The following is a 27,286-nucleotide window of genomic DNA, read 5'->3' as shown; positions in this document are numbered from 1 at the left end:
AGAGGTGTCAAAGGATCATATCTTATGGCCTTGTAGAATGTAGACAATTTAAGAACTTCAGGTTTCAAATTTTTTTAAACTTCGTTTTGTTTTTTGTTTTGAGCAGAGGATTGACATGATCTAAATTATGTTTTACAAGAAAGGCTGCATTGAGGCTCCAAAGGGAATAAAGGTGGAAGCAGGGAGACCACGTAGGAAGCTATTGCAGTTATCTAGGAAGTCATCGATGGTGGCTTGGACCTTGGTTTAGTAACATTGGAGGTGGCTTAAATCAGATTTTGCATATATTTTGAAGGTGGAACCCAACAGATTTCCTGATGGATTGGATATGGGGTCAGAAAAGGAGGAATCAGAGATGACCTCCAGGATTTTGGCCTGCGCAACTGGGAAGATTTGCCATTTACTGAGATGGTAGAAATTGCAAGAGGAGCACTTTTTGGGGTGGGGGCGGGGGGGGGGGCAGGTTGAGGTGAGGTGGTGAAGAACAGGGTTTGATTTTGGACATATATGTTTGAGATGCCTATTAGACAGACATCCAAGTAGAGATTTTAAGGAAGCAGTTGAATATGAGTCCAGCAAAAAGGAATTATCTGAGCTGGAAATATAAATTTGAGTGTCCAGTGAGTGGTTAGTATTAAAACCATGAGACTGGATGGGATTATCAAGGATGTAAATGCAGAGAAAGAAGAGAAAAGGACCAAGGCCGCCCTAGGGCACTCTAACATTAAGATGTTGGGAATAAATGAAGAGGAACCATAAAAAGAAATTGACAAGTGGTCAGTAAGATGGGAAACCCAGGAGAGTGTGGAGTCCTGGATGATATTGGAGTGTTTCAAGGTAGTGATCATCTGTGACAAATACTGCTGCCAAGTAAGTTGAGGGTCCAGAACTGACCATTGATTTTAGCAATGTTGAGGTACTTGGTGACATTGAAAAGTACAGTTTTGGTAGAGAAATTGGGGCAAAAGCATGATTAGAGTGGGTCTAAGAAAGTATGGGAGTAGAGAAGCTGGAGACAATGAGAACACACAATTCTTTTGAGTAAAAGACAGTGGAAAAATGGATACCTAGAGGGGAAGCATTTTGTGTGTGTGGGTTAACATGCCATATGAAAGAAGTGATAGCATGTTTGTATGCCACTGGGAATGTCCTATAAGACACTGAATAATTGATGATGGAGAGAGTAGGGACAATTGAGCGTGAAGCGTCCCTGAGGAGGCAAGAAGAGATGGAATTTAGTGTACAAGTGGAAGAGTTGGCTTTCGGTAGGACTGTGCACAGTTCATCTATAGAGGAGACGGAGAACATGAACAGATAGAGGTAGGTGGTGGGAACTGTCTTCAGTATCTGTTTCCTCAGTGAGAGTGAGGATAGGGAAGATGATGTTGGGGGCCTGAAGACGAGGCATAAAGTAGTTCTCTCGGAGAGAGAGAGAGTAAACGCATTAGGAAAATGTAGGAATGCCAGGGGACACTAAGGTCCACTTCAAGTTAATGGTCATGAATTTAAAGCATAGTTGTGTGTATTTTCCAGTGATATTTAGCTGGATGGGTACAGGAATGGAGTAGGCAGAGTTGGTTTTAACCAGGGTTTTGCCTAATGGATTAGATAAAGTGATAGAGGCAGGGAGGTGAAGTATGCAAGGGGGTGATTGTAACAATAGATTATGGAATCTGAGATGATCCTGAGGGAAATAAGGACATGAGAGGGGGATGATAGACAGTCAAAAGGTGTTGCTAGTATAGCTGTCTGAAAACTACAGCCTGCCAATCTGGGCCAAGGGCAACACGTTTTATATGGCTTGAGCTTAGAATCGGTTTTACATTTTTAAAGTGTTCTAAAAAATAACAAAGAAGAATAAGAATATACAACAGAAAACATATGTGGTCCACAAAGCCTAAAGTATTTACTCTCTGACCCTTTACGAACAAAGTTTGCTGATGCCTTTAATAATTAATAATTAATGGATTGTAGATCCCCTTGGAGTTGAAAGAATAACAGAGGAGGTAAGCTGGGAAGGTAAATGTGGTTTGAGAGTGGAATGCTTGAACTTGAGAGGGGTGCAGTTATTTTTAATAGCAAGGTTCTAGGACTCTGTATGACCATAGGAGTGAATGACTGAAATAGGGAAGCTGATAAAATTATTGAAGAATGCTAACTGATAGCTAAAAATACATCCTTAGCAGACCCTCCTATATTTATTGTAAAAGGAAGCCACCTTCCTGTACATTCTCTTTTACCTTTATACATAACCCTGCATCTCTACTAGTGAAACTAACAAAAGAAAAGTCAGTTGTATCCTGCTACAGCTAAATTTGAAATCAATAAGTATTGCAGAAAAATTTAAGGGCTCTAGCAAATGGATTACAACTTCTTATTTAAGTAGGTTTTTAGAGTTTACTCATTTGTGTTCCATGGAGTATATGGAAGATTAAAGTATAAATCATGAATCTTTTTTGATCTTGATAGCAAATGGAAAGATACTTCATATTTTGCTGTTTTGAGCATGAACATTTGATTAAGAAAACCTGGAAAAATTCACTGTTTTGGGTGTTCTTTACTTAAGTGTCATACCGATACTGTTACATTAATCTATTGTGTAACAAACCACTCCAAAACTTAGTGGCTTAAAACACCATTCATTTGTTTTACTCATGAATTTGCAGTTTTGTTGAGGTTTGGCACGAGACAGCTCATCTCTGCCTCACATCAGTTGGAGCTACCTGATTGGGCTGGAGGTTCTCCTACCAAGATGGCTTACTCATGTGGCTAGCAAGTTGGTGCTAGCTCTTGGTTCCTCTCCACCTGGACCTCTCTAATGGGGTTGCTTGGGCTTACCCCTAACATGGTGGTTGAGTTCTAAGAGCAAGCAGCCCAAGGGACAGAAGGTAGCCCTGAAAACTGACACACCTATAGTTTCTTGGTCAAACAGTAACAGAGCACAGATTCAAGGGAGGGGACATAGACATCCCCCCTCCTTCATTTGATGGGAGGGAAATCAGAGAATTTTAGACTCTTATTTTAAAACCACCACATGTACCTTAATCCAGGTAACAAATGTATTTCTATCCCTATCCATTTTTCAATGTTCATCTTAAATTCCATCATTGCCATGATCCCTTTTTTCATCCCATCGCTGAGTTTAATTTCCTCCTTCTTGAACCCTTTATGTACTTTGTTGGTTCCTTTTTAATGGTGCTTACCTTGCATTAATGTATTTCTTAATTTTGTGTTATCTTTGCTTGCTGCCTCTAATACAACTCTGAATCCCATTCAGTAGTGCCTTACTCCTTGTGGTTGCTTAATAAATATGTTGAGTTGAAGGAAATAAAAGGAAACTTCTTTTAGAATTCATGAATTTTGTTTAAATGTTGTAAAATAGTAATTTACCAATGGGACCTTGGTGAACTGCAAGGTGCGTGTTGTTTAAAGTTGAGAAAGGTAGGAGACAAACTAGAGTAGAAATAGATCATGAAGGTGATGAAAAAAAGTAAATGTCGAGATAAAGAACTATAAAGCAAAATATATTATTAATTTAAAAAGCAGAACAACAGAAAAAGTAAACTCAGCTCAAGGCTGGCAAGTGGTAGGTGTTATTAGCAAATTTTCTGTTTGAAGATAGCTTTTTGGTATGGTCTCCCAAAGTTAGGCTGAAATCTCAATTGCAGTAAGCAAAACAAATTCAGCTGATTAACAATCTTAATTCCATCTGGAACTTTACCCCCTTGCATATAATGTAACATATTTATATGTTCTTGGGATGAGGATGTGGGTGTGTTTGGGAGGCCGCTATTCTGCCTACTGCACCGTGTAAGTTAGGGAATAGGCAGTTGGAATTTGATACAGGAGTAAAGTAAATTTATTTCAGACATTTATTAAGCTCATACTTTGTGCCAGTTACCTTGCCACATCCTGAGGCTACAAAGATGCAGTTCCTGTCTATTAGCTCTTGATTAAAAAGTGTATGCACATGTAAATAATCTTATCCCACTAAGAACCACAATGAAGGTAGGCACAAATCACAATGCATTATAAATTTTGATAATAATTTGCTTTGAGAACATGTTGGGAAAAGACTCTTCCGGTTCACTTCATATGCAAGGGTAAGGAGAGAGAAACAGCTCAGTACCTTGAGGGACTGCAAATAGAGCCATATGCCCAAACAAAGAGGTTTATATGAGGAAGGGATAATTATGAAGGATTTCGTGTGAGTTTGGGACTTTATCTTATATGGAACATAGAAAGCCACTGGAGGCTTTGCATTTCAGATCAAGTTTGCGTTTTAGAAAGAACACTTTTTTTTTTTGGTAACATGGAGAATGGAGAGAGCAAGGCTGAAGACATGGAGATCAGTTAGGATAGCATCTAATATAGGTAAGAAATAAAGGCCTGCACTCGATAAAGTTGTGGCAAAGGAGTTGAAAAAGGAAGAGATTTAATAGATAATTCAGATTTAAGAGTAGATTGATAGGACTTGACATTTAGATTTGGAAAGTGGGGAGTGGAAGGAGGAATCAAGATATCACTTAGGTTTTTGACTTGGGTAACTAGCTGGATGTTAGTGTTTTTTTTATTTTTTATTTTTTTCCTTTTTCTCCCCAAAGTCCCCCAGTATATAGTCGTATATTCTTCGTTGTGGGTCCTTCTAGTTGTGGCACATGGGACGCTGCCTCAGCGTGGTTTGATGAGCAGTGCCATGTCTGCGCCCAGGATTTGAACCAACGAGACACTGGGCCGCCTGCAGCGGAGCGCGCACGAACTTAACCATTCAGCCCCGGGGCCAGCCCCTGGGTGTTAGTGTTTTAATAAAGCAAGATAAGAAGCATATGAATTGGAGTGGTAGGTGTGTTAGAAGATAATGAACTTGATTTTGGATCTCTTGAGTGGGAGTTACATCCAGGTGGTGCAGTTTACAGGTAGTTAATTGTTTCATGTGGAGCTCAGGAAAAATGTTGAGGTTATAGATACAGATTAGGAATCATTAGGAAGTATAGGTGACAGTTATTGAAACCATGGGATTGAGTGAAACCAGGGAGAGAAAATAGAGTAAGAGGACCTGTGGCAGAACCCCAGGGAACATTAACATTTAAGAGTAGATGCAGAAAGAGGAGCCCAGGAAAAAGAAAGAATTATCAGAGTTAAAAGCAGAACTAAAGTGGCATCTAGAAAGTTGAGGTGTAGTAGGGATGGTATCCACTGTCATAGTCTGCAAAGGGTCAAGTAAGTAGAATACTAATGAGGCTATTGAATCAGGCAGGTTGTACAACAGAGGGAGGGCATTGTTGTCATAAAAACTGGGGTTTGAATCCTAGCTGCATCTCTAATTTTACTGAGAGTTTTGGCAAGTTACATAGCTTCTCTGTTTTGGTTTCTTCTTTTGAAAACTGAGGATAGGAGTTATCTTAAAGAGTTTGTCTAAACATTAGATGAAATTAGTAAACTCATGTAAAGCGGCAGTTTAGTTCCTAGCAGATAACAGGGATTTGTTAAAGAGTAGCTATAATAACAACAGTAATGGTGATGTTATAAGTTTGTTGGTAACCAAAGCAATGGTACGTTCAGTGGTGGGTGATACTGTGGTAGCTAAGAAGGAGGACAAAAGCCAGATTGCATTCGGTTGAGGAGTGAAATGTTGGGAGAGTTTTTCTTTTTTTCAAAAAGCTTTGCCTCTGTGGAAAGGAAGGGATTATGGAGTCATTTTTGTTAATAAAAAGCCATCAACCTATTGAGAAAACAATTTTAGTGGAGAAGAGGGGCAGAAGCTGAATTTTAAAAGAGTTTAGTATGAGTAGGATGTGAAGAAGAGTGAATGTAGACTTCAGGAAATTTTGAAAGTATAAGGAAGAGATGTTAGATGCATGGTCTCTATTATTTTGATTATTTAGAGGAATCGTATTGATATAAATTTAGACAATAGAGATCTGAATTTATATAAATTCAAAAATAGAAACTCTCCTGAAGATACATCCCTGTGCCCCACCTAATTGCATCTCATAATTGCATTTATAAAGAGCCAAATTCATCCTAAATTTAAGAGTTTTCACATCTGCATATGTGAATCATTCATGGGGTTAAAGATTTTTTTTCCTTCTTATTACTAAAATCATATTTATTGAAATTTTTTTTTATGAGGCTTAGAACTAGACACAATAGTTCATAAAGCCTTGACCAGTGCTAGGGAAAAATAAGAGGATTGTCTTTGTAGTTCTTCCCATGCTCTTTAAAGAAATTTGAAACCCAGAGTGAAAAAAAAGACTTTTTAAGTTCATGTAAGAAACTGGTGGTATCAGCTAGGATGAAAATCCAGGCCTCCTAACTACTGTATGGTGTTCTTCCTACTACAGCTTAATACCAAAACAAAGACAAAACCTACCAGTAAAGAATCAGTATTTAAAAATCTGATAAATTAAGAGATAATTATTTGTATTATAGAACAGTCACTTAAAGAATTATTCAATAGCAATCTAGAGTTATAGATTTAAGTTTTTACATAAATTGTGAATTTACACATTTAAACAAGTTCACAAATAACTTTAGGAAGGCATTTGATTTGTTAGTATCTATATTTTATTTTAATAATCGCTTTAGAAATTCTAGATTGCTTGGCTTTTGATTTATTATATTCTCTAGAACCTTTAAATGTATACTACTTCTAATAGTTATAGCTAGTTAAGTACTTTTCCTGTGCTTTAGCTGAGCTCTTTGCATTGGTTATCTCATTTAATCTTTCTAACAACCATAAGAGGTTAAGTATTCTCATTATGAGGAAGCTGAACTGAGAGGTGTCATCAACATGGAAAAGGCTGCATGCACATCTAGTAAACAGAGTGGAACTAAAATTTAAATCAAGACAGTTTGATCCCAGTCTATGCTTTTAACAGCTATCCTGTTTTAATCATTATTTTAAACTTTGTTTTCTTCCTTTTGCTTATTGTAATATAGTAGTTTTTAATCTCATTTTGATTCTATTTGCTTCATTTCAAATTTAAAAATATAGATATGTCCTTATATTTGGTGAGCATGATTTTTATTGACTCATTGATTGATCATTGATGAGGATGTTAAGACATCCTCCAATCAAGAATTGACCTTATGGAACACTCCTTATGATACTTTCCCAGATTGATGTGGAATGCTTGGTAAATCTTTTTTGGGAGATGGCCTTTTACATTTAAATGCAGGAAATATTGAATATAACCAATATGACTACTTTGTTGAGACCTAGAAACTTTTTAGAGTAATTATAATACAAAGCATTTGTGAATGTCAAGTAGCTAAAAGTAGATAGATCTTAGATATTTTAAATTGAGCCTACCAGAATATTTCATAACACTTTACCAAATGTAGAGTGGTATTGTATTGCTAACTATTTTCAGCTATTGATATTGTAACTCTTTGTTTCCTGCTTTTCCTTTGAAGACGATGAAACTGTTTTCTTCCTTTCCTGACTCTTCTATATCATTTTTCTCCTTTCTCTGCCTAAATTTGGATTTAGAAATTATTAAGCCAAGTGTCTTTTCTGGAATGCTAGACATAGTGTTCTTTGTTAACTAGTTCGTTATAGACCTCCCCTTTCATGTTAAGAGTGCTTTAATTTTCACAAGGTAAGTGCACGTTCAGAGGAAGTCTGTTCAAGAAGTAAAAGGATAATAGCTACTCTTAATATAGTCTAATAAATGTTGAACTTTTATTTATTGGGAGGAAAAATGTCATTTTTTGAGTTGCGTTTTACCAGAAAATTGGCTAAAAAGTGATTTACAATATTTGATGCCTTATACTTAAAAAAATAATTTAAATGACCAAATCTTAACATGATTTCATTGCCCTCAGTACCTTTTGCAGCATTTAATGGCTTTTCTAATGTATAACCACTTTTTAAAATGTTCCTTGTGAGAAAAAAATAATTAAGTGGCTAGCTAATTTGCAGGAGATATTCGGTTGCAATTAGTCCAGGTAAAATCTGAAATTTTGTATATAAACTGCATGGAAAATAGCCAAATATAAAGACAATTCCATTTATATAATGGTGACATGCTTGTAATTTATTATTGCAGTGGCTGGGTTAGGATTAAATTAAGAACCAATGGAAAATTAGTTGGTCTCAGTAATTATAGTTAAATGGTCATTTGAAAATAGTGTGAAAACAGTCATCTGAAATAATATCTATTCAAACTGAGCTGTCAGTTTACAGACATTATCTTATTTAATTCTCATAGCAATTCTATGAGTTAAGAATATTATCCTAATTTTACAAAGAAACAGAGGCTTAACGAAGTTAACCCATTTGAGGTCCTGTAGCTACAGCTCGGATTCTAACCAAACCTTTCTGACCACACAGAGCCTAGGTTCTTAACTAGTAGATTGTAGTAAACTGAAATCTGATGCTAGAGTTTGTCCTTTTGATTGCAGTGAACTTTCCATGTCAAATAGAGGCCAAATCTAAGTATTTTGCTTCTGGAAGTATGCATTTTTACCAATTATGCCAATTAAAATTTAACTTCTTTAGTTTCAGCCTACAGTTTCAGAATTTGTTATAATTTGATGTGATATGTAGAATTAAAAAGCTATAAGGGCTTTTTTACTTGCGATCTTACCACGAACATTCAAGTAAGATATTGGTGGGAATGGGGAATGATAAATTGAATTTTATGTCATCGAGTAGGGGATCATGAAACTTTCTGTAAAGGGCCAGATACTAAATATAGTAAATGGCTTTGAGAGCCATATGGTCTCTGTTGCAACTACTCAACTCTTCTAAAGCAGCCGTAGACAATCTGTAAACAAAAGAGCATTCCTGTGTTTCAGTAAAACTAGAAAGAGAGGCAGCAGCCTGGATCTGGCACATTTGCCAACCCCTGTTACAGAAAATCTTTAATTTCTGCTACTAAAAGATAAGATTTATTTATGATGATACATTGTTTATGCAGCGTTGAAGTCTTTTTAATTGAATGTACTGGCAAAAAAAGTTTACCCGAAAGATAGTAATAGTGTAAGGGAGAATGGGAGTGGTTTCTAATAGTAAGGAACACTTTCTCAGCATTTCTGTGACTATACTTAGATTAATTACCTCATAAATTTTTTGATAATTCCAGAATATATTTATTCACTTGTTTCTTAGAATTATCATTTTTTGTCTTGAAAAAATATATCTGCAGTTTTCACTAATTCTGATAAAGTTTCTTTCCTTTATCATAAATTAGGAGAGATTACTGTAAAAAGACATGACACAATTGGGTGATGATTTTATGTTATTTGAATTTATTTTGAAAAGTGCTATCAGTCGGTAGAGGTAGATGAAGGCCGTTTGTGTAAATATATGCAGTTGGGTTGTAGGTTCGGAGATGGAGTACTGTGTTACAGTCAGTTTTCAATGTGGCATTTTATAGATTTCTTAGTATAAGCAGTTTTGACCCTACAGATGTCTTCTGGTGCCACAAAACCTTATTAAATGTAAGTGATTTGTTGTATTGGCAATGTGGTTTATTGGATGTTGAATCTAATATATACTTTTTATTCTTATTCTCAGAGATTCGTCAGCGCACTGCAGCTCAAAGAAACCTTTCTCCAACGCCAGCAAGCTCTAGCCAGGGCCCTCCTCCACAGGTTTCAGTATCTCCTGGACCACCAAAGGACACTTCAGCCCCTGGTGGACCCCCAGAAAGAACTGTTACTCCAGCCCTGTCGTCAAATGTGTTACCAAGACGTCTCGGATCCCCTGCTACTTCAGTGCCTGGAATGGGTAAACAGAGCACTTAATGTTATTTACAGTTTATATTGTTTTCTCTGGTTACCAATAAAACGGGCCATTTTCAGACAGTATGGAAATGGCATTTCATTTGGAAATAGCAGAGCAGTTATCTGATTAAGCAGGAGTTCCATATTCAATTAGCCATAACTCTTTACAGCTGGCACCTTGTGATACTGAAACCTATTTCTTGAGCTCATTTAACTGTTATGGCTTCTTTGTTTAAATGGCAATAAAACTTTGTGGTATTCTGTAGTAACAGTATAGCATATCTTTTTATATTCAGCTTTAGAATGGCTCCAGATTTATATAAAATGAGGATAGAAGAGAACACTTTTGGAATATATTCATGCTTTTTGCTAAACTCTTCCCATATATTTTTAAACCTGACGATTACTTAACCTATTTCAGGAAGAATATTCCTGCATTGTGATGTATACTACTACTATTGTTAATATGGGCTGGTAGATTTTTCTTTTTTTAAGCTGTGGAACCTTAGTATTTTCTGGCAGATACTTTAACATAAAGTTCTATTAAATTAACATACTGCCTTTACTGCTGTTTCACTCCTTTGGATTCTCTTTTTTCTGTGTGGCAGCTGTCTAGGGAAAGATCCCGCTTTTCAAGTGTAATGGATTCTGTAACCCTGCAGCTTTCTTTTGGAGTATCTCTGGGCTGTGGGAGTCTGTTGCTTCAGCAGATCACATTATTTTATGTAGATTTCCATGTCAGGTCCTTGAATATGATAGTCAACTATTTATCTTATTTTCAGATATTTAATTCTAGTTTAGATTACTTTGGTATTTCATGACTAATTACTAACATAATTTATAATGATTTTGAGGCCAGTCAGTATTTGATATCAGGTATTCAGCGCACTTATGTAATAGAACCAATAGGTAATATAAATGTTACTATTACAGATTTTTTTTCCCTGCTTTTCCTTCAAAAAAAGCTACATAAGATATTAGAAAACTAGAAAAATATTAATTTATAAACAAATTAAGGAAGCTGGCCACAAATGAAATGTAACTTTTAAAATGAAACCATAAATTTTAAAGTAGTTATTGAAAAAATACTTTAAAACTTAACTTATAATGATGTCCCTTAAGGCAGCTGTATATTATGTGAAGTTGAGAAAAATTAAATTGATTGAAAATTATTCATCTTTCAGTTATCTGTATGATATGAGATACCCATGATTTGAAAAGTTCTTAGTTGTTTAATAAAAAAACTTTTTTTGTGAAAATGCGTGAATTATATACATTTGTGTAACTAGTTTTAAAGAAATAAAAGTTTTAACAACTTAAAGTAATAAGAACTGTATTGCCCATGTAAGAATAGGTTACTGAAGGAACATGGCCTTAATTTTGTGATCGTGTGAATAGAACATATTTTACTAAAGTTTTTAATTAGTTTCTGTGTAAAAGACTTTGTATTTCAGTTGTACAGTGCCAAAAATATGAATCAGTTAAGTGATTTCTTAGAGAGAAGATTAGCAATTCATTTTTTCATTATGCCTTATTTGTGGAAGAGAATCAACTTAATGTGTATTACCACAGGGCTCCCATATGTTTGAAAATTAATAACCAGCAGGTACTTGATAATTTGCCAAGCTGTGTAAAAATGACCAGTATTCCTACAATGATTGCTCTTGATGTTTGTATTAATTGCTGTTATTCATAACAGCATGGATTCAAAGATGTGTTATTTTAAAAGTTATTAATATGCAAGGAGTTTAAGATATTTTTATGAAATATGTTGTTTTATGTATCTAGATTCCTTTATGGACATTTTCATTTTAAACATATAGAAATAAAATACTCCAGCAAAAGTTAAGTTGGCTTAAATGCTTTCAAAATCTAATTTGGCGTGCTAATTCAAGTTGAAACTTTGATAATGAAGGATGACATTTAATGTCTGTATTCAAGTTTATTTTTTGATGATAATGATTGAATGTTGTTAGTACAAGTAAACCAATAACTGATGAAATCTGAAAAATATACTTGATTTGTAATACTAAGAACTTATTCTAGAATCTAAATTTCATTTACTAATAGCCATAATTTTGACATTATTTGCCCTTTTTAGATGGTAACAGTTTTTAGGTTTGTGATTATTTACAAAGCAAATCTTTTTTTCTTATCCTTTAAAATAGTGATATGATATCGCCACCCTAAAGCCATTCTTGAATCCTTTAAAGGTTTTGTCACAGTCATTTTGAAAGCCTTGTATCCTTATATTGCAGGGCTTGTTCCAACAAGGCCTCATTTTGTTTCAGGGTTTTCTGTGAGGTCTCCATGTAAACCTCTGTTGCTGCTCATCTTACTCTTAAGTTCATCCTGCCTTGTTTTACAAAGGCAGGCATCACGAATCTTATTTATTTTATCCTCTCACTTTTTTCTCAGTGCCCTCTTCTGTGTTGTCTCTGTCCAGAGTATCTTCTGAAAACAGTTCTCTTTCAGTTTTCAGAGACTGAAGTTACAATTCATAAAGTTTGAATGTGTAACTCTCTATTTTTGTTATTACTGTTTTGTATGATATAAACCATTAAGTAAATTCTAGGTTATTCTTCCACTTCTCACTCTCCATTTGTCTCTTCTAATATTGCCTAATTTATTACATGAACACAGCATCTCTCTCCATTTATGTAGATCTTCTTTAGTTTCTGTCAGCAATGTTTTGTAGTCTTCAGTATATAGGTTTTGCACATTTTTTTGTTAAATGTACATCTAATGATTTCCTATTTTTGATCGTATTGTAAACGGTATTGTTTTATTAACTGTTTCCAATTATTCATTGCTAATATATGTAGAAATACAATGATTTTTGTATATTGAGCTTATATCTTGCTAAACTCACTTATTAGTTCTAATAGCTTTCTTGTAGATTCCATAATATTTTCTACATCGACTGTCAACATTCTGAATAAAGACAGTTCTACTTCTTCCTTTTTAATGTGGATCTCTTTTATTTCTTTTTCTTGCTTTATCACACTAGCTAGAACCTTTAGTACAAGGTTGAATGAAGTGCTGAAAGCAGGTGTCCTTGCCTTATTGCTGATCTTAGGAGGAAAGCAATTACTTTTTGACCATTCAGCATGATGGCAGCTGTTGGTTTTTTTGTTTTAATAGATACGCTTTATTAGGTTGAGGAAGTATCCTTCTATTCCTAGTTAGCTGAAGGTTTTTATTGTATGGAGGTGATGGATTTTTGGCAAATGGTTTTCCGCCTTTATTGAGATGCTCATATGGGGTTTTAGTTTATTTTTTTGTTTTAATGTCTGTTCATATAGTGAAATACATAAACCACCTTGCTTTTCTAGGATAAATCTCACTTGGTCATGTTTTATTTTGTATATATATTGTTGGTTTTGGTTTCCTAAAATTTTGTTAAAAATGTTTACATCAATTTTCCTTAGGCATATTGATCTGTAGTATTTTTTTTTCTTGCAATGTGCTTGTCTTATTTTGGTATCAGAGTGGTACTGTCCTTGCAGTATGGGAAAGTTTTCCCTCGTCTTCAATTCTGTGGACAAGTTTACGTAGAATTGATATTATTTCTTCCTTGAATGTTTGGTAGGATTTACAGGTTAGAGCCTTTGGGTCTGGTATTTCCTTTGTGGAAAAGTTTTTTTTTTAAACTAAAATTTCAGTTTTTTAAAAGAAAGACTACAGATTAATATCCTTCATGATCATAAATGCAAAAATTGTATGTTATTATCCAAATTTGGACATTTTCCTGATGTCTTTCTGTTGCTAATTTCTAATTTAAATTGTACTGTGGTCAGAAAACATACTTTGTATTATTTGAATCTTCTTAAATATACTGTGATTTGTTTTATGTCTCAGAATATCATCTGTCTTGGTAAATGTTTTATGTTCACTAGAAAAGAATATATTCCTTTTGGGTAGAGTGGCTGTAAATGTCAATTAGGTCAAATTGGTAGTAGATAAGGTTGTTCAAGTCTCCTATATCATGTCTGATTTTCTGTTTGTTTATTCTGTCAGTTATTGAGAGAAAGCTGTTGAAATCTCCAACTATAGTTGTGTCTTTGTTTCTTTTCGTAATTCTATAAGTTTTTGTTTCATGTGTTTTGAAGCTCTGTTATGATGCACATATATGTTTTGGATTATTATGTCGTGAATTGTAATGTTACTGAATTGACTCCTTTGTTGTTATGAAGTTACCCTTTTTATCTCTGATGATATTCTTTGCTCTGAAATCTTCTCTGCTTGATATTAATATAGCTACTCCAGATTTCTTTTGATTAGTGTTAGTATATTTATATATTTTTATATCATTTACTTTTAACCTATTTATGTTTAACGTGGGTTTTTTGTAAGTAGTATGTATTGGGTCTTGCTTTTTTATCCATTCTGACAATCTTTACCGCATAATGAGGATGTTCAGGCCACGTACATTTAATGTAATGATTGGTATGTTTGGGTTTGAGTTTAAGTTTTTCTATTGTGCTATTTTTTTTCTATTTGTTTCATCTATTCTGTTACCTTTCTCCTCATTTTCTGTCTTCTTTTGGATTGAGTATCTTTTATGATTCCATTTTATCTTTTTTTGTTGCCTTGTTAGCTATATTGCTTTTTTTTGTGTTATTTAGTGGGGTGCTTTGGGGTTTATAGTATATATCTTTAGTTTATCACAGTTCACCTTCAAGTAGTATGATACCAATTCACATATAGTTAAAGAACGTAACAATAGTATACTTTCTCCTCTCCTGGCCTTTGTGCTGTTGTGGTCAGAACACTTTACTTCTACATGTTATGAACCTCCAAACGAATTATTATTTTTCCTTTAAGCCATCAATTATCTTTTAAAGACATTTAAATAATGAAATTTTTGTGTATTTACCCACATGGTGACCATTTCAGGTACTCCTCTTTCCTTTATGTAGACTAAGCTTTCTGTCTGGCTTCATTTTCCTTCTGCCTGAAGGACTTCTTTTAACATTTCTTTTTAACCACTAGCGCAGTTCTGCTAGTGATGAATTCTTACAGTTTTTTTACAGACGCATGCACCAATCAGTACTCTGCTGAATAGTCTTGGGGATCCTCTGCAGATCTTTGGTGTTCTTGCTCTCATCCCTGGTACTCTTTCTTATGAACTCAAGCTGCTTTGGCTTCCCCAGAGTTCCAGCTTTATCTCCTCAACTCAGAGAGACTGATGCACTTCACCTGGGTTTACCCTCACTGAGCTGCTGGCTAGAAACTCTCTCTAGGCAACAAGCTGGGGCAATTGTAGGGCTCATCTTACTTGCTTTTTGTCTCTCAGGGGTCTTTATCCTGCATTGCCTGATATGCAGTGTCTTTAAAACTGTAGTATCATATATTTTGCACAGTATTTTAGTTGTTTTACGTTGGAAGGTAAATCTGACGCTTATTACTCTATTATGGCCCAAAGTGGAAGTCTCCTAATTTATTATTACATAAGCTGTTAAGAGTTTGGGCATTTTTAAAATTAGTTTGTGCAGAACCCAGCATAGTTTCATTTCTTAATAGATTATGTTGGTGGTTCTGATATAATAGCACATACTTAAACATATTTTTTGTAGTGTAGTATTTTTCTTGAAAATTTGGATGGTCTATAGAGATTTATAAGGATATTATTTTTGTTTTGTTAAAATATTTTAAAAGTTCTGATAAGCAAATATAGTTCTTGGTAACTGAATTAAAATTTAAACGTATTTTGTACATATAAGTTTTGTATGTATTTATTTATTTGCTAGGTCTTCATCCTCCAGGCCCACCTTTAGCAAGACCCATTCTCCCCAGAGAACGAGGTGCTTTGGATAGAATTGTTGAATATTTAGTTGGTGATGGTCCGCAGAACAGGTAATGTTTACTAGGGTGGTAGATAAATGAAAACGAAGAAAGAGTTTGTTGGTCAGAGGGTGTGTGTGTGTGTATGCGTGCAGATGCACTAAATTTTCTATAGTTTTGTGGCTCTTGTTTCCTAATTTTAGAACATTATATTTTATAGCCTTGTAAAAGAGTACATATTTGATTGTTTCTCAGTAGGTGTTCAGATAAAGTATCTAGATAAAACAAAGAAAATACATACATATATGTGTATATATATAAATAAAAGACAGAAAAAATGTTGTAACCTTACTATATTATAACCTACTATAACATTATTTTTAGAGAAATTGAATAATTTCATTGAAACTTTTAAACTTGAAGAAAACACAAATAGTGAAAACTTGGTAGGTTATAAGAAGATGTCAGTACTGGACTTGATGATGGTGATAATTTTAATAACATGAAGATAATTTACATGTATTTGCACTTACAGTTCTCAAAATGCTTTTCCAATATTATCCTATTTGATCTTTACAGTAACTCTAGGAAGATAGATATGATATGAGCAGATAATTCTCATAGTATAGACTTTTAAAAAATTCTTAGGGTAGTAGAGTAGATATTTGATAAGGTTATTGGTTAATATTATCATTTTAATAATGGGACTAGAATTTAATATAATAAATGGTATGCTGTTCAAACAGATAGAATGTTGTTTGATGGGGCCAAGTATTTGTTAAATACGTACACAGAGAACAGAGAGAGTATATAAACAGAAAATGAGGAAGATGTCTAAATGTAACTGGGATAGATACAGGAATCATGATGTACAGAAAGTAACTTTTGGATTGTACTAAAAACATTAAATTCATTTCTTTAGTGCAAGACTTCTCCGAGGTTTTAATAATATTCATTGTGGATCCCTAAGGGGTTCCACCTTTTCCAGTCCTCTCTGACCACAGATTTGGAGTCTATCATCCCCAGGAATATATGTTAGGAAATTCTGAAATTTAAGTGTTCTGTTATCAAATGTGTTTCTGCTAACTTAGTAAGTATATATTCATTTGACTGTTACTTATTTTTAATTTGACATATAAATTAATTTTAAAATGGTTGAATTTGTGGCTGTGGTTATGTTTAAAGAGTATTGTTTACTATGACATATTTAGCTATGTTAAGATATAAATTAGCCATAATGGCTGAAAGCAGCCTTTCCTCTGGGCTTCGTCTGCATTTGTAACTGGCCTGTTCGTGTTTCCTTTTGGTGCAGGTATGCCCTCATATGTCAGCAGTGTTTTTCTCATAATGGCATGGCCTTGAAAGAAGAATTTGAATACATTGGTAAGAATTATGGGGCAGTTAGATTTAAATATTTTACTCTTAAATATTTTTTCTATGCCAATCATTTTATTTTAGCGACTGTCTCTGTATATATTGTTCAGGCATATTGTCCTTATTTAGAACACAGAGCAAAGCAGAAAAGATAGCTAAGGTTTTTCCCTCATACAATGTACAACCTCTAGGCTAGTTATTCTCAGACTTCACTGTGCATCAGAATCACCAGAAGAGCTTTTAAAAATTATGATGCCCAAGACCCACCTGCAAAGGGTCTCCTTTAATCGATCTGGGATAGGGTCTAAGCATCAGCATTGTTTTTAAACCTCCTCAAATGGTTCTCAAATGCAGCCACTATTAAAAAATATTATACTTAATTAATTATGCTTCTCAAATATGGCATACTACATTTTCTTGGGCAAATGAGCAAGGTTCTGGATTTTAAAATACCTAGTGATTCTTTTGACTAGAAATGTAATTTCTATAATACATTTACATCACTATTGTTCTGCTATTAGTTAACTAGATATATAACTTACTATCTTTTCTGCTTTAAAATTAATATTCTAATTCTAATAGTAATTAGAAAATATACTTTAAAATTAGCTTTGGTTAGAACACCTGCCATAATGTTATTAAAACCAATTTCACAAGGGATAACTAACTTTTCAAGGGTTCTTTGACTATTTACAAAAGTGATCCTGAAAGTTATCTGATTAGTCCTTGAATTTTCTTTGGTTTCTGGTTTTATTTTTTTAATTCTCTGCAGCTTTTCGATGTGCCTACTGTTTTTTCTTGAATCCTGCAAGAAAAACCAGACCCCAGGCTCCGAGACTTCCAGAGTTTAGTTTTGAGAAGAGGCAGGCAGTGGAAGGCCCAAGTTCAGTTGGTCACTTGCCCTCAGGAAGTGTGATTTCATCAGAGAACCAGATCAGTGAAGGTATGAATATGTTAATTAATAAATTTTGTCCCCTAATAGTGTTTGCTATTTAACAATAAAAGCATAATGCTTTTAGATAGGAATAGATTAATTTATCAGATGTAGCAGCATGCATCTATCAGCTCTTGCTATGATACTGTAGCCTCCTGTGTGATTGGTATGATGTGTTTCAGTTTTAAAATTCAGGTTCTATTGTGTTAAGCAGCATCTAGCTACAGCTAAGTAAGCATTGTTTATGGAGCGACCTCTTCTAATAACTGTTGGGAGATTTGACTAGTAATGTTTTCATGGAATCATTTTTTTCAGTTTATTTAAATGAAGCAGATTATGAGAATTATGAAACAATGTCTTATAAGGGTGGAATTCTTATAAGATTTGTAATGAACATTGATAAAATAAATTTGTGCCTACCACTTGACTTGGTAGAAGGTACCAGAAAGGAGGAAACTTTGGAATTGAAAAGTCATCGTTGCATTCTTGGGATGACTGTGTCAGTAGAACTGGTGTTCCTTTGAAACAAACAATTTATCAAGGTCCACAAGATTAACATTGATGATGCATGCCTTTGATGTAAAATCACCTTATTTTAGAGAGCCAGAATTTATTTGGTTTTAGAACTCATCTTGCAATCCTGTTTTAGGAATTCTTGAGGAACTTTCATGAAAAAAATAGAAAAGATGAGATGGAAGATCTGACTGTTAATTGTTAACTATTTCTTGCTGTTAGTATTAGGTGAGGAGTTACTTTTTAAGCAGGTCTGAATCATGAAGATTTCTGAAATTATGAGACAGGCCATGATATTTTGGTTCTGTACTTGGTATAGAAAAAAAATCCACATTGAAAGTTTAGTTCACATAGTTTATTTAGCAGTTAGTATTCATCCTTTTAATTTCTAGGAATTATCATTTACGTATATTTGATTTCTTCTTTATAAAAGCCTTGATCAGTGAAAAAATTGCTTTAACCAAGAATAATATGAGGCAAGGAATTTTCAGATATTAGAAGTTTAGGCTGAAAATTTGAGTGTCTTCTTTTTTTAAACTTTGAAGAGTGAAAATACATGTGTTGACTTGGGCTTGGCTTTTGGCTTACTAACAAATATCAAAATGAATTGGAATACAGATAGCCATGACAAGAGGCCTGTATACTTCCAGCGCTGAATCAGTGCATTCGTCTTCTCCAGGTCTGCAGCATCAACTCCAAACACAATATCAGATTTTTTCTTTTGCTTAAGTCATGCTCTGAGCTGCATGCTGTCACATGCAAATCATCTGCCTTGCCATTGCAGCCTCTTGGAACTGAAAATTAAAGAATTTCATACTGAAGATGCCTAGAGGAAAAATCGAAGCTCTTTCCAAGAGTAACCTTGCTTATGAAGGCTAAAGTGAATATTTGAAAGCCAACAGTTGGGACGAAAAAAAGAAAAAACAGCAACAAAATAAAACTCTCGATAATGAGTCCCATGCTTTATATCTTCTGCTAAGGTCTAGATGGATAGTTAGCAAACAACACCCAGCCATACCTTTCCTTCTCATCTAATCTAGGAGGAGCAATACCCCAGATGTCCCATTTTCTGTCTGAAATCTCTGGAATGAAGTCTAACTGGCTCAAACTCAACCCTAATAAGGTAACGTTAATAGGTGAAGACAAAACTTGAGGCAGGGTCTGACAACTCCATAGTGCTAGAAACTGAAGCAACAATTCCATTTGCTTAAGATAGTGTTGAGTAGTAACTTTTTCACATTCTCTTTGGATTCATCAAAATGGCTATGAGCACGTTTTACTTTGGCTTTCCAGAAGACTGAAACTTTTCTCCAAGACTCCTATCTCAACACTGATACACAGTTATCGATTCCAAGACGAATTCCTTTAGTAAACAACTGGAAGTATTTCTCATAAAAAGATGAAGCTGGTGTAGAGACTTGAGGTCTGAAAAGAAAACTTTACTGCTTTAATTTTTAGGTTTTTTAAAGTACTAAAATAGCTCCTTGATAGCAGCAGAAACTGCTGAGATTAGGTTATTGAATTTACAGATGGAACCGAAAGGTAGCTGTCTTCCATCCGAATTTTTCTTTCAATGAATATTCTATAACCATTTATATGAATAATCTAGAATTAATAAAAGAAATCTTTTTTTCAATCCATGATGCAAGACTTTGAAATTAAGTTTTGTCTTGATTCTGCTACTGGAAGATTTTGCATTTAGGCTAAGGCACAAGGCTTTTGAAATTTTTGGACCACTCTTTAGAACAACATATGAAATCTTGGGAAGTTTTCATCACAGGAGGAGACCTAGATGAAATTTCTCCCACTAATTGCTCATTTGAATTCCTAGAATTTTTCCCAGAACTGTGTATCTAGATACTTTAGTAATAGAGTATTAGAGAAACACAAGAAATTAGGACTGTGGATTGCCTTTTTATCTAAGAGCATACTAGATATGGTATGCCAAAGTAATGCACTGCTTTTAGGTTCCTCAGTTTCTTTTATGGCTAAGTGAGTAGGACAGTAATACTTGAATCTCTGCTACGCCACATTAAAGTGGTTTTTTCTTTTCTTTTTTTTAATGTGTTTTCCAAAATACCTGGTATATAGCATTCTTTTTGTTAGATATGGTAATAATTAGACTATGAGGTTGCTACATTGTTAGTATACCAGTACAGTGATTTTGGGCTAGCATGTTTAATAAATGTTAATATTGTTTTCGTTGCTCAGTTGTATTTATCTAGATCTTATGTAATTATTTTAGTAGAAGATAGCTTTTATTGGACTGAGAATAACTTGCTAATGATACAACTCATGGAATCTAATCAATACTATCACAAGTAGCAAGTAAAATTTATATAAGGTGAAATTTATCTTAGTAATTTAATTTCTGCTCTTCCCTTCCTTTCTTTTAAGCAGTATACTGTTACTATTAGGTTATGTTGAACTAGGGAAAATTCTATTTTTAGTATTTTTTGTTATAATGCCCTAGGAAATTGAACTATTTGATAATGTAAATTCTGTTGAATTCTGTGTATTTACTAGAAGATCCAAAAAGATTTATACCTTTATTTTATTCAATTATGTACAGCTTACTCACGATGTAAACTTGTCTGTAGTATGTTTTTGCATGTTTGTTTTAGACATAGAGATCTTTTGACCTTCTGATTCCCTTTTCTAAAACACCTTCACCTAATAGTTTTACATCATTGCTTAATAATGATGTTCTTACTCATCTAATGGATTTGTTCACCAATGGTGAAAAATTAAACAGTATTCTGTATGTTGAATATGAGCTATTTTCTCATAGGTAGTTATTATTTAATTGAATTTTATTCCTTGTGCCATTGGATTCAGTTTTGGGATGAAATTCGTGTCTTTGTTCCTTAAATATAAGTTGGCCGTTTTCCTTAAGGCAGAAAAATCTTGTAAAAACTGCTCTGTTTAAAACCTGTGAGTTCAAAGACAAATTGTCCATTTAATTTAACAAATTTCCTTTGAGTAAGTTTTACAGTCAACACATATAGTGGGTATCGATGTGTTAGCAAGGCAAAATTTCGATGTGTTAGCAAGGCAAAATTTTTTTTATTACTGTAAAAAGAAATAAAAAGTAAGAATCTAAATGAATTCACCAAAATATGAGGGGTTTTCAAAGGCATAATCTAAATAGAATCATGTATTTTTCTGTGGAAATTATTATTTCCTTTGGAAAATATAGGAAATTGTTTGCTAGACTATTCTTTAATTTTCTTAGAAAATTATTTTTTCAAGAGCTAGACTAAAGAACTAAAGCTAAGGTGATGACGTTCTTACATGTTTTTGCATGTGTGTGGTTTATAGATGAGGCAGGGGTATTTGTTATACAGTTATACTCAGTTTTATGAGTTTGAGTTTCCTAGCTGAGTTGAGGCTTTGCCCAAACAACTGGAAGCCGGTTGTTACAGGTGGTAGAAAAAACTTCTCTCTCCAGAATGTTGCAGTAGGAGTGGGGTAGGGGGCAGGAGAGGGGAAAGAAACAGATTTCATGGGTCATTTTTTATTTTATCACACTGCAATATATTGTTTTCATGGTGTTACAGATGCTGAAGTTGGTTTTAAAATTTTCTTACAGATGGAATTAGGTCATTCAGGTAATTTTGTTTCAGTTTTAGTCTTGAACTGGTACTGCACAGAAGAGAGTAGGCTTGTTTAATTAGTATGATCATGAAAGCTGGTTTCTCTTTTAGTATTTGATGCCCAAATGTTGACATCTTCTGTTAGGTATTTTATACCACCAAGCTATTTTAAACTACAACTTCACAGCAAAAATTTACTGTTTTTATTAGAACAGGCAAATGGTACACCCCCACAGAAATAAAGTAAGTACTCTCGGAATACATTTAATAATCTTGTTATAAAGCTCTCTGCTTTCATTATTAAACTGATATGTAATTTTCTGTTAATCTTGCACACCTAGTTCACTTAAATCTTGTTTGGACGACTTCTTACAAAATGGCATTGGCATCCAAACACTAAATGTTAGTGTCATTTATACTAGCTGATGGCTGCATTGTAGGCATCCTAACACATACCAGCTTTTTGTAGTGTTACAGCTATTAAAATTACTTTTCTGAAAATTAACCTATGGGAAGAAAAGTAGTCATTAATAGGCTTTTTGATTGTTTTCAAGCCCTACCCAGCATTTCACCAATTTTTAGTCTTCCATATATTGTATTCTCTGAAATACAATACAGTATTGACGGGCAAGCTTTGTGTATGATGCTGTTTTCTAACTGTGACAGCACATGGTATTTCTTAGAGTTCACCTTTGTAGACATTTAAAAATTTAGGTATTGTAGTTCTCCTCTTTAAGACCCCAGAATTTTTAAATTGGATTTGACTAGTGATGTGTCTGTTTCTGAAAACAGTTATATCACAAAGCTTTAAGATGATAAACTATGAACTTTGATACCTCTCCTGTTGAAGTTCAGTACTGAGGCAATCTGTCAGACAGAATGTGACAAACTCTTTGGGCCTGTGTTCACTTAAACGTGTTTATTGGTGAGTTTAGTCCTGGATCCTGAGTTGCTTGTTTTTTCATTTTGTTTGACTTTATTGGTTTGTTTTAGAAGGCTTAGTAAATTATAACAAATTCTAAAGTTTTTGGCAAGTAAGTATTGCTTTATGGCCAGAGAGTTGTGTGAAACCATGACCCTTAAAATTCTACCTGGGGCCAGCCCTGGTGGCCTAGTGGTTAAGTTTGATGCGCTCTGCTTCAGCGGCCCAGGTTCAGTTCCTGGGCAGGGACCTACACCACTCATCTATCAGTGGCTGTGCTGTAGTGGTGGCTCACATACAAAAAGAAGAAGGTTGGCAGTGGATGTTAGCTCAGGATGAATCTCCCTCAGCAAAAAAATAAAATAAAATAAATTCTACCTGGATAAATTCTGTGAGAGTAGAATTACAAATCATTGGCGACTCCTGAAGTTTTCCACTGAAGGACTTGCTAGTTCTTGAAGCAGAAATGATCTGTACATGTCTGTAGAGTTTCATTTGTACTTTCTTCTTTTCCTTTGTGTGCTGGAACATTCAAATAACAAGCTTTTCTACTTTGGATTTTCATAATTCCAACTGGTGCAGCAATACCAGTTTAAATTTCTATTAAGATAAAAATAGCATTTTTGTGACATTTGGCACAAATATGATTGTGAACATTCCTTACTACTTTTTGTGATCATGTGAAGTTTTCATACAGTAAAAGCTCGTTAACTTGGATGTCTCTAACTGTGGGATTTTGGCCTTTCATTCTATATGTAAAAAGAGGGAAAGAGATTGTAATTAATTCTGTAAACTAGAGTCTAAGATATCTGTTTAAAGAAATAATTCTTTTAAGATACTTTTAAAGTCTTCGCAAAGAGTGTGAGATATAGAAAATTTGTATGTATTAAAACTGATATGGTAAAACCATGAATTTGTAAGACTTCTACATTAATAGGTGTGCATATAGCACATAATTTCTTTCCAAAACTATTGATTAATTTTATTTATTTGGCAAAACTCTGGCCTGTGCTATACAAGGAACTAAACTAGAACTCTTTACTAATGTAGACAGGCCTTTCCTCCAGATTTTTTGAATCAGTCACATTTGTAGTATATCATAAGGGATCTTCTGTGAAGGTAGGAAAATCTGCTTATTTGTTTAGCTGATGTGGTTTGACCATATTTTTCCTAGCAAGGATGTTGCTATTTATTACAACAACAAAACAAACACCTCAAAGCTGGATTTTTATCTTTGATTTGGAAATTGGGTGGCCCAAATCTTTCTGCTCCTGTCATTCCCTCCCTGATCCCACTCTTTAAACTTTAATATTTAAAGAATTAGGGGCTGGCCCTGTGGCTGGGTGGTTAAGTTCATGCGCTCCACTTTGGTGGCCTGGGGTTTGCCAGTTCGAATCCTGGGCGTGGACATGGCACCGCTCATCAGGCCATGCTGAGGCGGTGTCCCATGTGCTACAACTAGAAGGACCCACAACTAGAATATACAACTATGTACTGGGAGGCTTTGGGGAAGACAAGAAGAAAAAAAGAAGATTGGTGACAGATGTTAGGTTAGGTTCCAATCTTTAAAAAAAAAAAAAAAAGGACTTTATTTAATAAAATTTTTATTATTATTAAATTATTATTAAGGGATTTGAATTTAATGAAATGCAAAAGAGAGTTTAAAGGGAAATTTTCAGGTAGGGACCAAGACCCTTACTTAGCTTCTGCTATGGAGACAGGTGCAGAAGACCCTTTCTGGTGTCTCTAGCTTGCTCGATGTGTAGCGTATTCTGACCCAGAGGTCTGAATCATGAGGAATTGCCTTGCAGAGGATTGAGGGGAGACCTATTATGCCTTTGGAAAAGGTGGATCCAGACCTCCCCAGTCCTTAGATAATAGGGATGTAAATCAGTGTGGGAAATAGCACCCACACACACATGTACACACAAACACACAAAAGTACACATTTACACATTGCTCACAGAGTTGCCTGTGCACAAGGGAGACAGTTCCTTCAGAAAGCATAATCTAGTGCTGGACTGTTGTCTTATAACACCCAATTCTGTTGAGACTTTGATATATTTGGACATTCAACTTTCAAATGCATCTTTAGGAAAGTTCCTAAATATTATGAGAGTTCCTAAAATCTATGAAAATACAGGGTTTTAGATAAAAGTATGTTTATGGGTTGTTTCCCCCAAATTGTTTTTTTTATTTCCTTCATACCAACTCATATATGCTATGGGCAGTTAAGTACATATTTTTAAAGATTTTAAACCTAATGTTAGGCCATTCTACTATTTCTTAGTCCATGTGTGCATATGCTTATCTCTTGCTTACCTTATTTAGCAGTTGTCGTTTGCATATTCCTAAAGTCTTGACTGTTTATCTTTTCAGAATCTTTAGAAGAACAAGATGTTCTTGATAACAGTACAGAGCAGACAGATGACAAAATATCAGATACAGAGCAGACAAGCCAAGTGACTGAAAAAGCATCTGGCACAGAGGAACCGGAGAAGCAAGAAGAAACTGAGAATGAGGGAACCTTGGTGAAAGAGGCCAAATCAACAATTCCCAGAGCTGATTCTCTTCCTGATTCTGAACTAAGTGGAGAATCTTTGGTGACAATGTAGTAAATGCTTCCACGTGCCTTCAACTGGATATTTGTAGTCTTTTTTGATGTCAGTGTTTGCTTTTTAGGTGGTGCATTTTTCCCCCACTCTGAGGATATGCTTGATATCATTTGAATTCAGATTGCCTGGCTGTTTCAATATGTCAGTTATATTTACTAGGTATTAAAATTAAAAGCAAGTGATATTAATAAAGAAACTTTTGAATGTACAAAGACCCACACTGTTTAGAGAACTTTTAGATATTTTTTCCATTCTAAAAGTAAACAAACATGATAGCATTCTTGTTTTCTATATGTGTGACCTGTAAATAATATCCGTTTTGACATAGGAAGAATTTTGGTTAGGAATAAGTTATAATAGTGTTTGTTTTAAGGAATGAAACTCAATTAAGATTTTTAATACTTCATCATTAAAAATGGATAGAATTTTAACTCTTGGGATATTTGCCAGGGGGAAAAATGTCTATTTAGGCATTTACATTAAGCAGTATGAAAATTGTACCTGTAACTATATAGGCATTGGTATGAATTCTTAGTAAGAATGCAATTGAACAGTCAAGTGCAGTGTTTCTTTTTGATGTCATTTTGCAGCTAGGCCAAAGGCACATGATGTATATAATTAGCTTATGTTTACATATGAACATATAGGAAATATCTCTGCACTTGACTGTACTTGAATTCTGAGCATTATTTATACTTGTAAAATAATGATGATATTATTATAAGTGAATTTTGTGTTCTTGTGTGTGTTTTGTTAAGGAAAATAAAGATGATCTGGCAGCAGTTTCTTTTTGTTAAACATCTAGACTTTTTCAGATAGTGTCTTGGTGGATGACTTGGCTACCTGAAAAATCTTGGTAGGAAGAGCTCAAGATATAATAAATCTGTAGGTTCTGCTGAGAATAAAGTACAATGCTTTCATTCAGGCTTGTTACCTTTCAAATTCAGATAATAGCGACATTTAGAGGTTCTAATCAGAAATTAGGTTTTTCTGATTCAGGAAAACCTTAGGCCATTTGTAATTTTTAGTTTGGAAAGACAAATGAGTTTTGTGAGAAAAGGCAGCTACTGGTAATTCATTGGACTTAATACGTGTGTTAAGGATTAACTGGGAAAAATTTTTGACCCAGAATGGCAATTCTTGGACCTTAAATACAATCTGGTTATTTTTTCTATCTTCCTTTTATCTCTCTTTTGCATTATTAAAAGAAAATTGAAATCACATTATTATGCCAAAAGGAGGAATATATAGGAATGGTGTATATGGAAAATACTTCTAACTTGTACACAGTTTATTAAAAATTTAATAAAATAACATTTATCATTTAAAAATTCATCTTTATGATTTAATATCTTATATTTGATAGGTATTTTTAGGGATCCCAACATGTTAATAGTCTGAGGCATCTTGGTGTATTGACCAGAGTTTTTGAGATTACAGAACTGTGCTTAAATACCAGCCCTGCACTCTTGGGCAAGTCACCTGACCTCTCTGAATTTTTTTTCATCTGTAAAATGGGAAAAATAATACCTACTTTTTGGGGTATGGGAATGATTAAAAGTAATTTATGTAATGTGCCTAGCTCACTGCCTGATAATAGATATTAAATAAATGTAGCATTTTATATTATTGATATCTTTATGAAATATGAAAGGGCCATAAATAATAATTCTTGCAGATAGGGAAATGAAAAAAATAATATGAACATATAATTCATCTGCTCAGAGTCAAGCCAAAGTTTTCTTCATCAACTTTTCTCTATCATATACATATATATAAATACATAGTTTAAGGAAATAGGAATGTGAAA

General features: G+C 34.1%; 1 protein-coding gene across 2 annotated transcripts in view; it reads left to right on the top strand.

The window, feature by feature from the left end:
* LNPK (lunapark, ER junction formation factor) overlaps positions 1-26,258 on the top strand; it is a 63,845-nt gene extending 37,587 nt beyond the window's left edge. Inside the window, exons 9-14 of one of the 2 annotated variants that reach the window (XM_046659255.1) lie at positions 9,527-9,739; positions 15,489-15,594; positions 16,835-16,905; positions 17,669-17,839; positions 19,384-19,466; positions 25,241-25,377. In XM_046659255.1, coding sequence (XP_046515211.1) covers positions 9,527-9,739; positions 15,489-15,594; positions 16,835-16,905; positions 17,669-17,839; positions 19,384-19,466; positions 25,241-25,249 — 653 coding nt within the window. In that variant the 3' untranslated portion in view covers positions 25,250-25,377. Of the gene's footprint in view, positions 1-9,526; positions 9,740-15,488; positions 15,595-16,834; positions 16,906-17,668; positions 17,840-19,383; positions 19,467-25,240 lie in introns of both variants that reach the window. The other variant, XM_046659254.1, reaches the window with a different exon arrangement.
* The last annotated feature ends 1,028 nt before the right edge of the window (positions 26,259-27,286 follow it).

Source organism: Equus quagga, chromosome 4 (genome assembly GCF_021613505.1).
Source record: "Equus quagga isolate Etosha38 chromosome 4, UCLA_HA_Equagga_1.0, whole genome shotgun sequence".
NCBI classification, from domain to species: domain Eukaryota; kingdom Metazoa; phylum Chordata; class Mammalia; order Perissodactyla; family Equidae; genus Equus; species Equus quagga.
Note: the sequence above shows the minus strand (reverse complement) of the source record. Positions and strands in the feature narration are given on the sequence as shown.